The sequence below is a fragment of the Molothrus aeneus genome, chromosome 10 (genome assembly GCF_037042795.1).
Source record: "Molothrus aeneus isolate 106 chromosome 10, BPBGC_Maene_1.0, whole genome shotgun sequence".
NCBI lineage: Eukaryota > Metazoa > Chordata > Aves > Passeriformes > Icteridae > Molothrus > Molothrus aeneus.
In genome coordinates this window covers 4,231,043-4,249,338 of record NC_089655.1, presented here as the reverse complement: position 1 = coordinate 4,249,338, position 18,296 = coordinate 4,231,043, and the positions used below count along the sequence as shown (strand labels likewise).

Sequence of the window (18,296 nt, the reverse complement as noted above, 5' to 3'; positions counted from 1 at the left end):
ACCAGGGTGCTCCAAGCCCTGTCCAACCTGGCCTTGGACATTTCCATTACAGGAACTTCCATCTCAAATCAAGGGAGCACTTTACAAAAATATGGAAACACTTAATCTAAGATACCAAGATTTTAAACACTTCTCTAACCACCAAACACAGCCCAACAGATTTGCAAGCAGTCCTTTTCCAAAACTGTTTATTTCCACTTACAGCTTTTACTCAAACTACTCCTTTGAAGACCACATTAATTAGCTAAGAAAAAAAGAAAATCAAACCACAGCAGTTGTTGGCTGCATGATTGCTCTGGGTTGCTCTTTAAAGAGAAGACAGAATGGATATGGAAAAACAAAGGAATGAAATGGTGGCAAGAGATGCTGTGCAGTTACAACACAAAATCAGTTAGCCTGAAAACATGTACTACTAAAAATCATGGAATATTAAGGAATTAGTCACTCTTTAAGGCAAGGGAGTGCTTTGACTCCTTAGCTCACTATGCTGTGCTGTTCTGTGCCAAATGCCACTGAGTTATGTCAAAACTTGGTCTCCTCCATCTCTGCCTCTCCTGAGGGAAAAACTGCTTTGAAAATTCTTTCTTCTGTTTCCTTGTATGTTCTCAGCTAATTAAAAATTCTCTTTATAGAGTCACTTTGAGATGCCTCCAGTGCTGTCAGCACAGCCACTGAGTGTTTCCCAATCCTCCAGCTCAGTGTTACCCATGGAGGAGACATTCTCCTGCTTGCTCAGTAACCTCTGCATTCAGTCCACAGAATCCCTAGAGGAGTGTCTCCTCAAATAATTAATTTTTAGACACTGTCTAGTCTCTTTTCAGGTTATTTTATTCTAGTTATTGTAGTTCCACATGTCTGCCCCCTCCCTGGAGGAAGCAGAGGACATAATCCTACTCACTATACAACCATTCCCATCAATCTACCTGTCTCATGCTGTCAGGCAAAGTCCTACCTAATCCTGGATTTTTTCCCTGGCCTATTTACCTGACTGCAGCCTCATTTGCTGTGGAACCTCAGTGGGCATCCTCCATAAGCAGCCTCTTCCCAAAGGAAACATCATCATTTTCCTGGCCTCAGGTGGCACAGTTTCACCATCTCACTTCTCAGTCTCAGTTCCTTACAGACAGGAGAGTTTCTGCTGTCAGGGATGTTTTCACACAGCTCTGGGTACATCCCCTTCTGGACTATGTACAGGATCTTACTGCACTTCTTACAAATCTTACAGAGCCTGCAGGTGTGTGAAATGGGAGCATGACTTCTACACAGGCAGGTAGTGATGGGGGAACTTCTTTAAAAACTAAAACCACACCATGGTCATAACCTGTCACTTCTCACAGCCTGCATGGATCATGTTTTTCTCCACCTCTGAACACTTCTGCAGGTTTCTGCTTCATTCTCCAGCTGACTCTGTGCTCACCTGGGGCACAAGAGGGCTTTTATTTTTCCCAGGCACCTTCTCTTCCTTTCTCTCCCTGCAGCACATCAGCCCTTTCTGTTTATTCTCAGAAGTTCCTGCTCTTTCCAAATTGCTCCCTGGTGGAATTCAGTGCCCTTAACTTGCTTTCCTTTCAGTTTTGCAGGAGTCCTAAGTGCATCCCTTGTGCTGAGTGCTGGCAGCAGCTGCTGGGCAGACCCTGCACCAGAGGAGTGGAAAGGCAGTCACAGTGCACAGGGGCCCTGCCAAACACCTTCACCACTGCTCAGGCTCTGCAAGGGGAAAGAAAATCAGCTCATGCCTCAAAAGCCAAACACAAGAGCTCTCTGAGGTGGCAGTCTCCTTCTGGAGTCCAAAGAAAATGTTTCTACAACCACAGCAGGCATCCAGGCAAAGATCCTTACTTGGAAAAACTGATGTTTCACCATATAATGTACAAACAATCCCACCTGGAAACCTTCAGCACTCACCAGATACAGCAGCCCCAGCTTGTGGGGAGGGAAGAGCTCTACTCTGAACTTGTAATGGCCAAAAATGTTTAACTTTTCACTTCAAACATCAGGCTTCAGAAATGTTAAAAATAACTCTGAGTGGGGGAACTCCCCCAAAAAGCCCAGTTTCAATGTCCCTTTTTAAGTGAGTTGCTACAACCAACCTCCTTTAGAAAAGGAGCAGGGAGAAATCTACCAGTGAGATGGAAGAAAAGCACAGTGATTTTAAAAGAAAAAAAAACCCCTCATCTTTCTCAAGGTATCAGTACTGGACCAGCAGCACCATGGCAGCAAAGAGCATTCAGCACACATTGTGAGGGCTGGAGAGTTTGCAGAACCTGCCCTGATTAACCAGGTAGAACTACAACAGTATCACCTTCAAATCAGAGCTCTGGTCAGTGAGATATTGCAAGATTACATTTTCTTTGTACAACAAAGCTGTAAAGCTCCTGTGAAAGGTAACCAATTTCACACTGGTTCCTTCTTGTGTCTGTTTCACTTACAACAACGTCTCTGAATAGATATCAAAGCCTTGGAATATTCAGGAGTTGATCAAGCTTAAGATCAATACAATAAAAAGAGGTTCCCTTCTAAGGAGTCTCACTTTCATAAATTAGTTTCAGCCTGAAGGAGAACACAAGCTGCCAAAACACCAGACCTTGCAGAATGTGGCAGAAATGGTTGGACTTCACATTTAAGTCAGCTAACACAGTCTCTGCTCATTATTTCCAAGCTATAAGGATAAATGAGGGGAGTTATTTTTAAAATAACTATGGAAACTAACAGTAGAGTGATCAGCCAAAGCTATAAACTCCACCTCAGAAAGTCTAAATGAGACAGGGAAGCTGCCAGTGGAGTGGGTTGTGTGCAGCTCAGCTCCCACTTAACTGGTTAAACTTTCCTCTTTTTGGCAAGCACTACTCACACCACGTCCACACCATGGGTGTTTCTCAACAGCATCACAAAACTGCCTGGAGGTGCCCAAGAATGTGGTAAAGACACCAAAGAGCAGGGCCTGTGGCCTTCTTGCCTGAGGATCCTGACAGAGGTAAGACAACCAGAACACTGGATGGGGCAAGCAGAAGAGCAGAAGTAAAGACCACACAAGGTGGTTTCTTCTTCTTTGTGGGTGTATGGAAAACTGCAGATGCCAGTGTGGTCACAGACTCCACATGGAGTTTGGACAGTGGAGCCTTCCTTACACTCTAATGGAAGGTCCTGGATCCTTCTCAAGCACCAGAGCCAACAAACCTCTCTGCAAGCAAGGCAAGGAGAGCAGAGAGTCTTCCAGAAAAATGGTCATGGAACTCTACTGTGGACTTCTTTATCCTTCTGGAAGAAATGCAGCAAATCCTGAGCTCTACATGGGGGTGAGGAAAACCCCACATCATGTGGGGGAGTCCCTGGTTAAAGCAACCAGTGCTCAGTGGTAGGCAGAAAGAAATCAGCCCAGGCATGGAGCAGCACCCAGACATAAGCACATGTTTTTAGGTCTTGAAGACCTAAAGCTGTTCCTGGTTTGAGACTCACTCCACCTGCAAAAGTCAGGAGCATTTTTGTCCCCTCTTTCCAGAAAGTGAGCCTCAAGCTTCTGCAAGGCCAGAGCACTGTCTACCCCTCTCCAGACAGAAGGGTGAGCCATGGAGAGGACAACTTCAACAACACAGCCAGCTCTGCTGACCAAGCCCACGATGAAACGGATGTGAGAGAATTCACACTGAGCTCAGGTCCTCCACAGCTCAAAGGGAACACCACAGGACCCCTCTAAAGGTCAGAAAGCATGACCTGGAGGAACAATGTATGGTGAGCTGGAGCAATGAGACTGTGATGAGATTGCATGGCAAGGAAGGAACTCAGGAAACAAACTCCTTATACATTAACAAATAAGGATCTCTGAGGATCACTGAGTCCAGCTCCCTACTCCTTGCAGATCCACCTGAAAATAAACCATATGAATGGAGGCATCATCCAGATATTCCTTGATCTTTGTTAGGCTTGGTGTTGTGATCACTTCCCTGGGGAACCTGCTCCAGGGATCAGCCTTGGGGTGAAGAACCTAAGAACCACCTTCCCCTAATATCCAACCCAAACTCGTTTCCTTGGGTATAAAAGGTGGATCTTGAACACAGCTCCTTGACACACTGCTCCTGCTAAAACAGAGGGAGGTGCTCCCAGAAGACACAAGATGCCAGGAGGGCAGAGGGGACTCCTGCCACAACAGCACAACACATCCAACCAACCTTCAGCACTGCCCCAGCCACCACAGAATAAAACAGCATTCAGCAAGCAAGCACAGCTCCTCACTGGCACCTGCAGTGCCCAGCACAGCTCCCACATGGCACCATCACTGCCCAGCTCTGTGCTCTTACCTTCCTTTTCATTTCATCATCCTCTTCTATCCTGGCCCCACCAGCATCGCTGAGCACAGGGCTGAGCAGAGGGGACGAGCCCTGGGTGGCTGCAGTCACCTGAAAGCCTGGGCTCAAACCCAGGGGACTCTTCAGCACAAGGGAGGACAGCTGGCCATGGTCCACAGGGAGGCCTGGGTGGGAAAACAACAAGAAAATGGAGTGGAAAAGGAGAGAAAATTATATTAAAGATAGTGCAAATAAGGTGATTATCCACTGTTACAGCAAACCAGCATTGCAATCTCATATTATTTTTAGAAAGGTAAAAGAGCAAAAAGGCATATAAATCCAAAGACTTCAGTGTGTATCTTAAAGTAAAGGGAGTGTTCCCTGCATCCCAGAGGTTATAGGGCAGTGCACTAAGGACAGACACAGTGACAAGCACAGTAAAGGGAAGGATAAATTGCTTATTGTCACAGAGTAGCAGCACAGTTCACAACACAGGGTTAAACTGCAGCAACTGGAATACAGCTTTTAATTTTTGCTTTTTAATATAAGAGTTACTGTTCAACACAGGGAAAAGCTAGGATTAATTATTCCATGACTTGCCACTCCAGAACACAAAGTATGTTAGAAATACATTCAGAAATGAGGGCATCTCCAAAATTGATCCAAAGGGAAAGGAAAGCCTATTGCTAAGCAATGAGAGAGCATGGAAAAAAATTAATTCCTGGCTTTTTAAAGTATACAAACAGAATAATCACAAGGAAAACAATTTTGTAGCACTCAGTATTAACTGGATGGACACAATCCACAGCTAAATGTTAGAAGCAACAGGTACCACTTTGCTTAAGGTTATTGAACATTTTTTTAAAATTATTATTACTATTTTGTGGACCCTTTAGAGATTTCTGACACATCACAGCGAATTTAAGCCTCCTCTTTTCAGCATACAGATCTCCCCCCTTGGAGGTGAAAACGACCATTCAAGATCAGCTTTTTTGGACCAAAGGAAGGTGACAGACACACTACACCCAGAGAATTCCTCCTAATCTCACATACTATTTTTCTGATCTTCTCTGTGATACACAAATGAGTTTTCTCAGATCAGGTAACCAAACAGGTATCAGCACTTAAACCAGGAAAACTGAAACAGCCTCCCAAGCCTCCCCAGCAGGATTTGTTGTGTCACGACTGCTGAACCACCCACCCGAAGACAAACGGGGAAATCAACAGCCAACCCCAAACTGCCAAATCATCATTCCCCAAACTGCTTAGAAATCATCACAAAATCTTAAAATGTTTAAAAATCAGCCCTCACAGGTATCCAGTATCCCCTCACACCGTCATGGGTGCTGCAGGAGGAGCTGGGAGCTTTCGATTCCCAGCTGCTCAGGCTTGGAGAGCACACCCAGGGCGAGGCAGCCCCAGCCTGTGACTCCACATGGACAAAGGCAGGAAGCTAAACAGAGCTGCACTCGGTCACCTGGAAGAGATTCAGATCATCCAGGCTGCTGAGTTAACTATTTGTACACTAGTCCAGCACCACTTCTGGAGGAGATTTTTGCTTCTCCCTAAGCGTTTTGTCCATTCACCCCAGGGAAGCAACATTTGTTTCATCTATCCAGGCACAGGATTCAAGTTTGCTTTTACATGCCAGGAATGCTGAAAAAACCAGCTTCCAAACAAATGAGTTTGCAGGGGTAAGGAGCTTCTTTAAGTTCTTGGAATTTAACATGAAGTAGCAACAAATTCCAGAATCTGTAACTTGAACTGCTTCCAGACAGCCTGAAAGCTCAGACACAGAGGGAACAAATGGGATATAACTTGTTATAAACCACCCTGCTTTTTAACTCAGGTTCTTCTACCTTTTATCTCCTCCAACAGAAGATGGCCAGGAAATTAACTGCAAACATTGAATCTGAAAGCAAGAGCTCCCAAAGCCAGAGTGCCTGATGGAAATGAGGCACGTTCACAGAATCTTAGAATGGTTTGAGTGGGAAGGGACCTTAAAGCTCACCCAGTCCCACCCCTGCCATGGGCAGGGACTCCTTCCACTGTCCCAGGGTGCTCCAAGCTCTGTCCAGCCTGGCCTTGGGCACTGCCAGGAATGGGGCAGCCACAGCTGCTCTGGGCAACTGTGCCAGGGCCTCTGCACCCTCACAAGGAAGAATTTACTCCATCTAAAACGTCCCTGCTTCAACTTAAGGCCATTCCCTCCTGTCCTGTCACTTCCCCTTTTTTTATTTTCCCTGGAAGAGGCTGTAAGAAGTCACAGAGCAGCTCAAGTCAGCTTTTTGGCTAACAGTTCTTTAATTAAATATTTGATTTGAGCTCAGTGTGATGGCAGATGATATTACAGGTGAGGACTGAAATTTTCATTCTCATAACCCAAGTCTTCTCCACCAGAGCAGCACAAGAGGACTCCAGGCAAGCAGGTAGGAGGTACAGCAATTCCTCATTCTCACAGAGAAGGATGGTAAAGGGAGAAGCCATTTCAACTGCTGCTCAATGTAGAAAACTCCTAATTAGGTGGAAATATTGATGTGAAGATCAAAACATGTGAATGATTCCCTCTGACATCAAACCTTGGTGCTCTGAGGTCTTCCCTTCCCCACAGGCAGCATCCTCCAGTTTCATTAAAAGGGATTACTCTTTCAGAGTTTCTGTGCTTCAGTGTTGTGCATCAAGTGGAAATTTGTTCTCTACAAGTCACACCAACATCCCAGATTGTTGTCTGTAAATGCTGGGAGCCCAGCCCTCCATGCATTGATGTGGGAATTGAGAGTTGTAGCCCACTCAGTCAGACATGGCTGCATCCTGTACACAACAAATTTCTGCCTCTGCATCACACTTAAGGCAACATCCAAAAATGCATCAGCTCAGTGTAATATTCCATATACTCAAAGATCTTCAAGTATGCTCATACTTCTTAGTTACACTACACAGTTAGAAACGTGCCCTTAAGCAAACAAGCCCACAGTTTCATAAAGCCCAGCATACAGCTAATAGAAATAAAAAATAAAAACTAATCAATAAAACATTATAAAAGCTCTGTAGTATTCAAGAGCACAGCTACAGAATCTGGTGAGAATGCTGAGGATATCCTCCACAGCTACTGTGTAATGTTGGTCATGTAGAAGCAGGCTCCATTTGATTTTCACTGAGATAACAAGCAGAATAATAAGATAACAAACTTTTGGCATCACTTCTCAGTTATTTTTTCAGCAGGTATTTCCATTCTTCAATCTAAATTCAATTCCTACACAGAAAGCCAGATTTGAGTGTACAGGCTGGCCAAAAAATACAGGTTCTCTAAGCTTTATGCATGGATGCTTAAAATAATTCAAAGACAGACCACTAAAATAGTACCCCAATAATACTGAGCATTATGGGATGGACAAAAGCTATGTGAAAGTCAAATGTCAACAACAGCTCCTTATCAAATGGAGTGACAGAGAACCTTTAGAGATGCAACTTTATTATTATATCATTGCTATTACTACTGCTCCAAAAGCAGAGATTGTTTTCAGGCTAAAGCCCTGCAGAGGCTGAGCAGAGGCCAATGGGAGCCTGCTCTGAGCCTCCCTTCCACCCCATGCCCTGCTGAACCCATCACATGCACAGACCAAATGATTATTTCTAGAGTGAAATACACAGTATTACTTCCAGAGGGAAGTCATTAACAAGCTGATGTACTACAAGTAAAATCCTGGATATTTTCCCTATCTTTCTTATTTCAAAACATCACAACTAGCAGATTTGCCCTCTGCAAATCTTCCCTTGAAAAAGATGAGAAATAGTTGGGAGATAAGAGAAACTTGAAAATTATCAGAGCCCAAAGAACTGATGCAAGAGACTTCAAAATCAAATATCTTTGTTTTTATCTTTCAACAGGTACAGGTCATGTAAAACATTAAAGCAAATTTACAGCACTTGGCATGTGCCCAGTGAAGTCACATACCACAATCCTAAGGTTGGCCCTGGTTTTATGGTGATGCCCATAAAACAGCTGAAACAATCCCAAATAATCACCCTCCTTTTGCCACCTTTCCACCTTGTAAAAGCCCTGTTTGCAGGGAAGAGGAATTACCTAAACACTGGCCACAGACACCTGAAGGAGAACCTGCCAGCTAGAAAACATGCAATCACCTTCACATGCTGTGTTTGCAAAAAAAAAGGACAATCTTCCAATAAAAACAGATACAAGAGAGAGTTCAAGGGATATACCCAGTTTAAAAGAAAAGGTCTCCACAATAAATATCATTCCTACAAAGAAATCTGAGCTTCTAGTCTCGTTTGTATTCCAAGCAAAAGATCTGCACAAAGCAGGAATTTGAAACCCACACACCAGTGTTTGCCTACTGTGCTCTATTTCCAACGAAGTGCTACAGGGGGAAGGAAAACTGTGTGGAGAAAGCTGAGAATAAAACTATAAGATGCCTTGGCTAGGAGAATAAATATTTATTCTATTTCAAAGGTAAGGGTAATGAAAATAAAGCTAAAAAGCCCATGTTGTCATTTATATCAAAGTTTTCCTTGTTTTATTGCATAAACAATTAAAATTATGAATTAGTACAAATCCGTAGGTTCATAATTGGCAATCTGAACAGACACAAAGATACTCAAAAACCCCAACATATAATTCAATAAACATTTCCCATATAAAAGATAAAGTTCAAGAGATCAATTAAAAAATTCCAGCTCTCTTTGTTTGAATGCAATCTTTTCCTGGCAAGAGTAGCACCTATGGAACTGGGGAGTCCCTCTAACCAAGGCACACGTGCCCCTGTTCGTACCAATAAACTGGAATGTTGGGATTCCAGCAACTGCAGAACATTATTTGATTTTTGAAAATGGACAGGAAACCTTCCCACAGAGCAGGTTCAATTCATCATGTTCCAAATTTGAACTTCCAAACCTCCAGCTCAGCCACTGGAGTGATCCTATGGGAGCCCATGGGCAGGTAATTAATGAAGAGGATTTGATGATGTGTTTGGAACTGCAAGGTCTCCCCATTCTCAGACAGAGGATGTGTATGTACAGCCATACATATACACACAGCCCTTGTGACAAGTGAGGTGGAAGAGTCCCTAAAAATGACAGCCAATGACAGCTAAAGGACTGCATTGACCCCTGTGATTACACTCATTCAGTACTGAGTCATTATGGCTTAGAACATTTTTCAAAATGACAATAATGGGAATGACTTACCGACAGGTTTGCACCAAAAAAAGCATAAAATTATAACAACTTTTATTAGTATCTTCACAAAATCTTATCCCTACCAAGACTTGCAGCTAGACAAAATCTACCACCACCACCAAAAAAAAAAATCAAATAAAAACACCCAATATCAAACCATAACCAAGCCACCAAAAAAACCAAAATAAAAATCCCTTAAACAAAATCACCTATGACCACAATACAAATAAGCACAGGAAAGAGGAGATCAATACTTGGTATTATCCAGATTATTCAGGAACTCTGAAATTCACTGGAAATTAAAGTGAAAGTTGAGGGTAGATTGATATATCACCCTATTCCACCCTAAGATAACATATGGCAAGTCCTGGGAATATACAGTATGTATTACTTGACTAATGAATACTTGAAAATTACAAAGTCTACACACAATAGGTAACACAGGTTAGTAAACTTAACAAAGCTTAACCAGGTGGTGGATAGGTCAGAGAATATTCCATGACCCATGTTTTGTGCAAATTAAGTTTCATTAACTGCATAGATGATGATCAAAAATGCTCTGATGTAGTGCTTTACATTTAATAAATGTCTTTAAGCATCAGAAGGGTTAGGAGTACACACAGGGAAGTACAGGTGGGGATTAAACTGCTCACTCACAACACCCATTTTGCTTTCTCTCAGGGTTCAGGTGAGAACTGCAGAGTTAAGCCTGGCAGCCTCACTGGGAAAAGCCACCAATATTGGCATGCATCCTACAGGTGCCTGTGTTTGCTAAAACAGAACAGAGAGATGTGGAGGGAAGGAAAAGAGCCCTGGCCCAGTCCCTTTGCTGAGCTGCAAACAACTGCTGGGTGCACTGTGCAGAGCAGGAGAACATACCTGGACACCCCTGTGGTTCTCCTACTGGAAAAACACAGCACCAAAAGCTGTGCCCTGGCTAGAAATGCTCCCACCTGTGTGTGCCCAGCTCCCCACGGGGTGGGAGGCACAGAGCAAATGTGCAAGAACCTGCAGAGGCACAGACTGGGAGGGGTGGGGGCATGACCACAAAGTTTACATCCAGGTTTTATCTGCTCTACCACAGCTCCTCAAATGCTGCCTTTTTGCATGTGATACTTGGCAAAGATCTTCTCCATCTTGTCATTTTTCCTAAGTCATTTCCCCTGTTTTCCATGCTGCATGGTTCCCACAGCAGAGGTCACTGCAAGGCTCCAGACTCTCCCACTGCCAACTCACCACTCACCTTCATGAAAGGAAGGCTTGTGTTCTCAGGAAATAAACAGAAATCAGTACCAGGAACTAAGTTTCAGTATCAATACAGTAAGAAGAAAACAAAACAAACCCCAGGGAACAATGCTGGAAGTTAAGCAGCATCACCAGGACTCAGGACACAGCACACTCCCCTCATGCTACCCACAAGTGAATGAAAGGGACAGAGCAGGGACAGACCTTCCTTGTCCCACCTTCTCCTGCCACCTCAGGAGCCAGCCAGGGGAGGAGAGGACAGCTCCACTGCACTGAAATAACCCACACAGCTCCCTGGGAAGGTCTGAGCTGCTGCATTCCCTCAGGGCAGCTGGTTTTCTCTCCATCTCTACCAGAAAGTGAATCTGATGTCTCTGAAGGAAATGATGAAGAGCCTTTGCTCACAGCTTTCTTGCTATAATAAAAACTCTACTTATGAAGCAAATTTTCTGCTCTTTTGTGTCTGTCTGGGAAATCTTGAACAAAACAACACAGCTCAGCATGCAAAGATATCCTCAGAAGCCATATGGCTTTGGAAACCAAGTGAAGCACAGAAGGAAGCCTCGATGGCTTGCTCTATGCTATCAGTCAGCCAGAGCACAGATAGCACTAACAGGGGCACAGCGGCAGCTCTGAACTCTCATTCTGTACCTAAAACCTTCATCTAAACACATCTGTACCAGGGTCAAAGGTCCCCTCACCTCCTGTGGGTCCACACAACTTGCCCTAAGATAGAAGACTGGAATCCTAGTCACCAGCATTCCTTTGGAAGACAAAAGGGGCAATACACTAAGAATCTTATTGCTTTCTTAAAAAAAAAATAGAAAATCCCTGAGAGTTAGAACTGCCAATAAAAGATCTGCACAGTTTAAAATAAAAGAAGAAAAACATTGAAGATGTCTTTTCAAACTAACTGTGGTGCAAGAAAGCAAATGGGCAAGCCTGTACATTGAAAATACAGGCAGCTTTTTACCAAGGTCTTTTGAAAACTAAGAGAATTTAGTTGGATTTATTCCCTGTTCTGACACATTTAAATGAATGCCTGTGATTGAGGCACAGGACATGAAATAGAGGCAGCACAGTTGTATGTAATAGCTGAATCCTGATCCTCTTTTTAAAAGATCAAAGATATCAACAGCCTTTCTCTACATCTTTATCTATATACTTGTCCCTGCTGCCACCACCTGTTATAGAGTCTGCAGACAGAATTCTGTCTCTTTGCTGATTTTCTTTCTCTTCCTTAGGTTACATAGTGTAGTTCATTCTGGGAAGAAATCAGACAAATCACCTAAAAACTTAGTTAAAGGCACCAGCTCTCTACACCACTGCCCTGTTTCAAAATGTCCCACCACACCCCCATGACATCATCTCCACAGGCCTGAATAAAGTCCCACAAAGAGCCAGAACACACATTCAACAGGAAAGAAACAAAATGGAAGTAACATAGAGCAAAAAAAAGGGCACCTTGTAGTAGGTTACTGGAGATCTGAGCTAATATTTTGTTCTCAATGTGCTTTGTCTTTCTGGGCTGCTGGCAAAGGGGGCAGGTTTCTCATGGGACAACACACATTCCACTCAACACAGGATAAAAGCAAGCACTGTGCAGAATAGTAATACCTTGGTAGAACTAACCTGGAAGAAATGGGTGACTAAAGGAGGTTTTACCTCCTCGAGTTCTGCCTCATGTTCAAAAGTATTCCATGGAAGTTTTGGTTATCAGAATTTTGAGAAATAATAGTATTTTTTAAATGCTTGAGTAAACAATGCAGGTCTTTAATGATATATCAAGACCATATTTAAACTGGTAGCAATAATATGGACCATAAAGTTATGTTTGTAACTAAGCTGCTTATTTTGGAGGCATCAGCTGTAATAGTGCTGCACCCTCTCTGCAAAGGACTGAAAAGTGGGCAGAAGGAACCCCAAAACCAAGTGGCTGAAGGAGATGATGCTTTCCATCACAAGATTTGGGTCAGGTGTTATGGATTTCCCATTCTTGCTTGCATATGGTCTAAAAAATGCCCTCACAAGCTGAAGCTCAGAATTTCACCTCCACAATCCACAACAGTTGGGAAGGACATTTCACAACTTCTGTTGTTTTGCCTCAATAAATGTTGCTAAATTAAATGTGACCAGTTAAGCAACAATTCAATTGTCTTTTCCATTACACTTCCTAACTTACAGCTCATGTCTCATGTAAAAGTCCCCTGTCTAAAAGAATTTACAAAAGCCCTGAAGCTCTAACTGTTGTCTATAATATTTACCTCTCCTAACAACTCAATTTCTCAGAAAAATTACAGTATTTTTCTGAATACAGTCCATATTTTAAAGAAAAAATTAAAGCTAACACCAGGTTTACCATTAGCTGTCCTCCACAGACACAGGACACTTCTCTGAATTTCTCTGTATTTTTATGCAGAGTGATTAATAATAAGAAAGAAGGGAAATGTGATGGGGATTAAGTGCTTTTAAAGTCTCTGTATATCTCCAAACTGCTGCAAAACGTTTGCTGCTGGACTGCTGAAGACACCTGCAGGTCAGCAAATAAGCTTGTCTTCACAAGAAGTTTGGAAACTGCTATTTCCATTTGGTTGGATACACATTCCCTCTTCCAAAGGTAGGTAGAGTCTATTTATTCTTCAAAGCATACCACAGATACGTTGCATAGGTTGGTATTTTAAAACTGCCCTTCAGAGATGATTTGAAGATTCTTCAGGGGTTTTTTTTGATGATGGAAACAAAAACAAACCCAAAATGAGGATCTTGCTACAGTGCAGGAAAACAGGCAATTTTTGGATGCAGCTGCTGGTTAACAAGCAAATGCAGAAGTGACTGTTTTATTTGGATTTTGGAGGAACAGTATACTATATGAGACTCTTACAGATATGTTTACAGCCGAAGAAATCCTTCAGTGTAGTGTAAGTTGTGATGTCTGCATGAGCCAGTTGATACTTAAAATTCTCTGAAATCAGTGTTTTTTCCTAAATGTAGTATTTTCCAACATTGTAGCCTATTATAACCCATTCTTGATGTAGTGTGATGCACAGAAACACAGCACCAAAACTTGGATGCTTTGAGGGACACCGAAGAGGCACACAAATTTAAAAAAAAAATTAAAAATCAACTATGTTAAGTGATTTAAAATCCAGCCATTGGATTGAGTGATATCACACCCTATTGACTTCCAAGCCTGAAAAGCATTGAGGAATCCATTCCAAAAATCAAGACCATTCAATTGATCTGTGACTTCTCTGTCCAGTCTTCTTGAGTGAGATTTTTTAAATTATTCTGAAAGTCAAAGGCATAGTTGTCCCCCGTGCTTTGAGCAAAGGGGTTGCTAAAGAACAGGTTTACATCCAAAGGTGCAGCTGTTTCTGAGTCCCAGGAGTCGGTGTCTGTGCTGCTGGAGTCCTCTGTGGTGGTGGGAGGGCAGCTGAGCTGCTCCAGCTGGTCAATGATGTCCGTGAACTGGAAGGCGGAGCTGGACTCGGAGCGCACGGAGCAGGCGGGGAAGTTGAGCATGGAGCTGGCAGAGGAGTGGTTGGCAGAGCCGTGGGTGTGCAGGGAGCAGCTCCCGTTCAGGGCCAGGTTGTTGAGGGAGCTGCTCTCGGAGCGGTTGTTGATGAGGGAGCTGGTTTCAGAGGGGCTCAGCAGGCTTTGCATTCTGCTGGCTTGGGCCTTCACCTCAAACAGCTCCGAGGTGTCCGATGGCCTCTCGTTGCCGTTGAAATCGCTGCTTTCTTCAAATTCAAACTCCTCTTCCATATTCATATCCACGGCCTCGGTTGAGTACCTGTCAGGGCTCGACTGAGCAGAGACTGAGCTTTGCTGGAGGGCATCTGCAGCTAAACCAGCTGGCTCTGACAGACACTTGGAAAACTCAGAACCCTTTAATTCTAACCCACTGTACACATAGGAAAATGCCTCAGAGCCCCCAGCAAAAAAGGACATTTCTGCCGGGTCATCGTCAATAAACTCCTCTGACAACTGCAACTGGGAATTTGCCAGTGTGAAAAGAGGGGCCCCACGGCTGCCATGCTGCTGCTCTTTTTCAGCAATGAATACACCTGTGGTAAAGTCATCCTCATCATTGTCATTTTTACAACCAGCAACCCTGCTCTCCTTACTACTTCTCACTACATCTACGTCTACACCGCAACCACTCTCAAGGACAGGACAAGACGGGTCACAGTTTCCTGCAACACTACCAAACCCAACACCTTGGAGCACGGGAGATCCAGGCTGCTGCATCAGCTTCCTCCCCACTTCCTCCACTGGTGCTGCAGTGGTTTTGTCTGGAATCCTTGTGTACGATGCTCGGGGCTCCAAGGAGGAAGGGCTGGGCTCAGCAAACATGGGCAGGATGGAAGCGGGACTGGCCAAGGAGTGAACCGAGTGGAAGGGGGCAGCTGTTGAGGCAGGAGACCCTGGAGTTCTCAAGCCCTCAGTGAATGGGGCACTCTAAAAGGGGACAGAAAAGCAGAAACACAACAGATAAAAAGGTTTTTGTAATACATAAAACAAATGTAACATCCAGTTACATCCATATGAAGAAGGAATATATGGTTCACAGGAGCTCACTTTACAGCAGACACTGAACCTGATCCAGCAGCCCATGAAAAAGGCAAGGTTTTTCCTTAATTCTGATAGCTGGATGGAAAGTTAAAAACATAGATTGTATAGCTGAACAAGCATCCACAAATAACAACAAAATGACAGTGAAAGAGCATTCAATGAAATGATTGTTTCTTGCTGTGTCCTGCAGAAGGCATCTTACAACAGCTTTAAGACTGCCAGAGAGCAGTCACAGAGTACCTAGAGATAACTAATCCTCTGAAATAACAACATACTAGAAAGTTCAACACTTCCTTCTCAGTTCAGTGGAACTTTGAGTAAAATATGACTCACTTCACACTCCACTGGCTACAACTATCAAATCAGTAACACCAATAAAAAGAACTGTACAGCAGACAAAGAGCAAACAGTGGCAGCAGTTCTGGTGACTTGACTCCTTCACTATCACCTCAGAGAGCTGTCTGTCCATGCCCCTGCCCACAACCACAGCTCAGAGAGTGCTGCAGAACTGACCTGCTTTGGCACATCTGCGTTCGAGGTGCGAGTGGACGCTCTGACCTTGCTGTGCCTCCTGTGGAACAGAGCAGCCTGTCAGCATCCCAGACATGCTTCAGCCTCATTCCTTCCCCCATCACTCATGGCCATGCCAATAGCCAACAGAAACATCTCAAGCTCTATTTTATCTGTGTTTTGTCAATACCTAGTTCAGGTTTTAAGAGGTCAAAAGAGTTGTAAATTAAATAATGCAAGATAAGAAATGTGCAAAAGTGGAATAAAGGAAGATCCAGATCATTCACAGAATCAGAGAATCATTAAGATTGAAAAAGGCCTCTAAGATCATCAAGTCCCATGGGTTAGTGCTGCTCCCCCAGCACTAACCCATGTCCCCAAGTGCTTTATCTCCACCTTTTCTGAACACCTCCAGGGATAGTGACTCCAACACTTCCCTGGGCAGCCTGTGCCAGTGCCTGATCAATTTTTCCCAGTATCTGACCTAAACTTCTCATGGCACCACTTGAAGCCATTTCCTCTTGTCTGTCACTTGTTACCTGGGAGAAGAGACTGACCCCACCTGGCTGGTGGGGATGTCTTGGTACCACTGAAGGAGACTTTAAGAACAACTTGGGACTGAATACTAACTGAATACTAAACAGCACATTTTAGTTTAACTCCATCCTTTTTCATTATTATAAACATCTACAGAAGAATGGCTCAGAACCAGAATGAGCTAATAATTGTACAAATTTTTGTAAACTCAGTCAACCATATAAAATTTTGTACATTAGACTCCAAAAAGTGATATCCTGCATTACACTTGAGATTCACTCTATGTCAATAATTAAGTAGAAAATCAAATTTTCAAACAGAAAAGGAGTTCAACTGGAGTCTGAGACATTAACAATACCTATTAATAGTAGATGGATGCAAACTTTTTAAAATTCCTATTAAGCCCCTATAATCTTTTGTATTAGGAGTAAGATTTCCCAGACACAGTTTGGATTTGGAGTAGGAGGAGTTTCCCACGTGTAGACTGGATAGCATTAGAGTCAAGTAAGGAAAAAACTGTTTTATAATGAAAGCACATGTTCCTAATTTATATATTTATGTTTAGAAACAATTGAGTATTTTAGGTCACAGTTTCAAACTTGCAGATCCCAAGTTCTGTTATGTGCTCTGCCACTGGCTGATTGCACAGCTACAGTGGCACAGACAGGTCCTCAGTAACATTATGGAATCTTCAGCACGTGCTGAAATTTCACACAGCTAGGCCACATTATCCATAGACATAAAAATGTGGAACCAAAACTTTTCAAAGCCTCTTATATCATCACAAAATAATAAATTTTTTACATTTTAGTTCAGCTACCTTAATGAATGAGAATGAGCCTGCCTCCAAGCAGCATTAAAACACTGGAATTTAGGCAAGAAGGGCACTGTGAAAGTCTCAGCTATGTTTTGCCTTACAAAGCCATTTCATCTTACCTTTCATATGGGGTTCTCTTCATCCCACTGTCCTTAATATAATCCACTAGTTGCTTCTGTGTTCGTCCACTGTGAACCCACAGAAGCACAAAGGTTACCAAACACAGGGGATGAGCATTACAGAGGAATGTCTTTAGAATACTTCTTCCTTCTGCTCTCATTTTCTAAGACACAATGAGTGTGCTGTGCTTCTCCCTACCTGTATCTGAAAGATGAGCCTCTGGTGAAGAACACTGCTTTAGCCTTTGGCTTTGGCTGGTCGAAGAGCCTAAAGAATGTGTGATACTCAACACAGATTTTCCAGAAGTTTTTACACTCATCCCTACTTCCCAAAAGAAACTCCAATGTATCTTGATATGGGCCCTGGGAAAAAAACATACAAGTTCAGTAGCACCTAAAATGACAGTAAGGAGAAAAGGAAGGCACAAATGTGTGTCACCAAAAAAGATGAACTCCAGCAAGATGCAGGATTTTGCTAAGTCACTTCTCATCTGCCTTAAAACAATGGGAGTGATTCTGAATGCAGATAAAATTATTTAATAGCTGTCCAAAATATTTGCTTACCTTGAAACTGTAAAAGTATTTTAAAAGCACTTGACTTTAGAAATATGCTCAATATAGCCCACCTTCAGAAAATTCGGAGGAATTTAAATATTTAAGTGAAATAGAAGCTATTTTAAAATACTATTCCTTTTTTAGGAGTTCTGATGCTTGTCTCCTGGAAATTCAGACAAAACCAGAAAATACTGCATATGTCAGAGTACAGTTATCACATGAAATTTCTGAGGGTCTCTTTGTGAGACACATTGCTACATCAGCAGACAGTGGGTCCTGTTTCAGGTATTCTTGATACATGAAATTATATTATGTCCAAAGTTGGTCTTTTTCCTCTATTTTAATATAAATTAAACACTGAATGCAATCTAGTCATCCAGCATGGAAGGAACAATTTTGATGACATCTGCAATGAAAAACAATCTACTGTAAATCATCTACGTATGCAAAATGACACTT

General features: G+C 42.9%; 1 protein-coding gene across 1 annotated transcript in view; it reads right to left on the bottom strand.

Moving 5' to 3' along the window:
- The window catches only part of FARP2 (FERM, ARH/RhoGEF and pleckstrin domain protein 2), a 73,144-nt gene that overhangs the window by 19,014 nt on the left and 35,834 nt on the right, over window positions 1-18,296 (bottom strand). The window contains exons 10-14 of the mRNA XM_066556574.1: window positions 17,482-17,645; window positions 17,283-17,351; window positions 15,813-15,870; window positions 14,945-15,185; window positions 4,296-4,468 (exon numbers count right to left, since the gene is read on the bottom strand). Of these exons, the coding sequence (XP_066412671.1) occupies window positions 4,296-4,468; window positions 14,945-15,185; window positions 15,813-15,870; window positions 17,283-17,351; window positions 17,482-17,645 (705 nt within the window). The remainder of the gene's footprint in view (window positions 1-4,295; window positions 4,469-14,944; window positions 15,186-15,812; window positions 15,871-17,282; window positions 17,352-17,481; window positions 17,646-18,296) is intronic.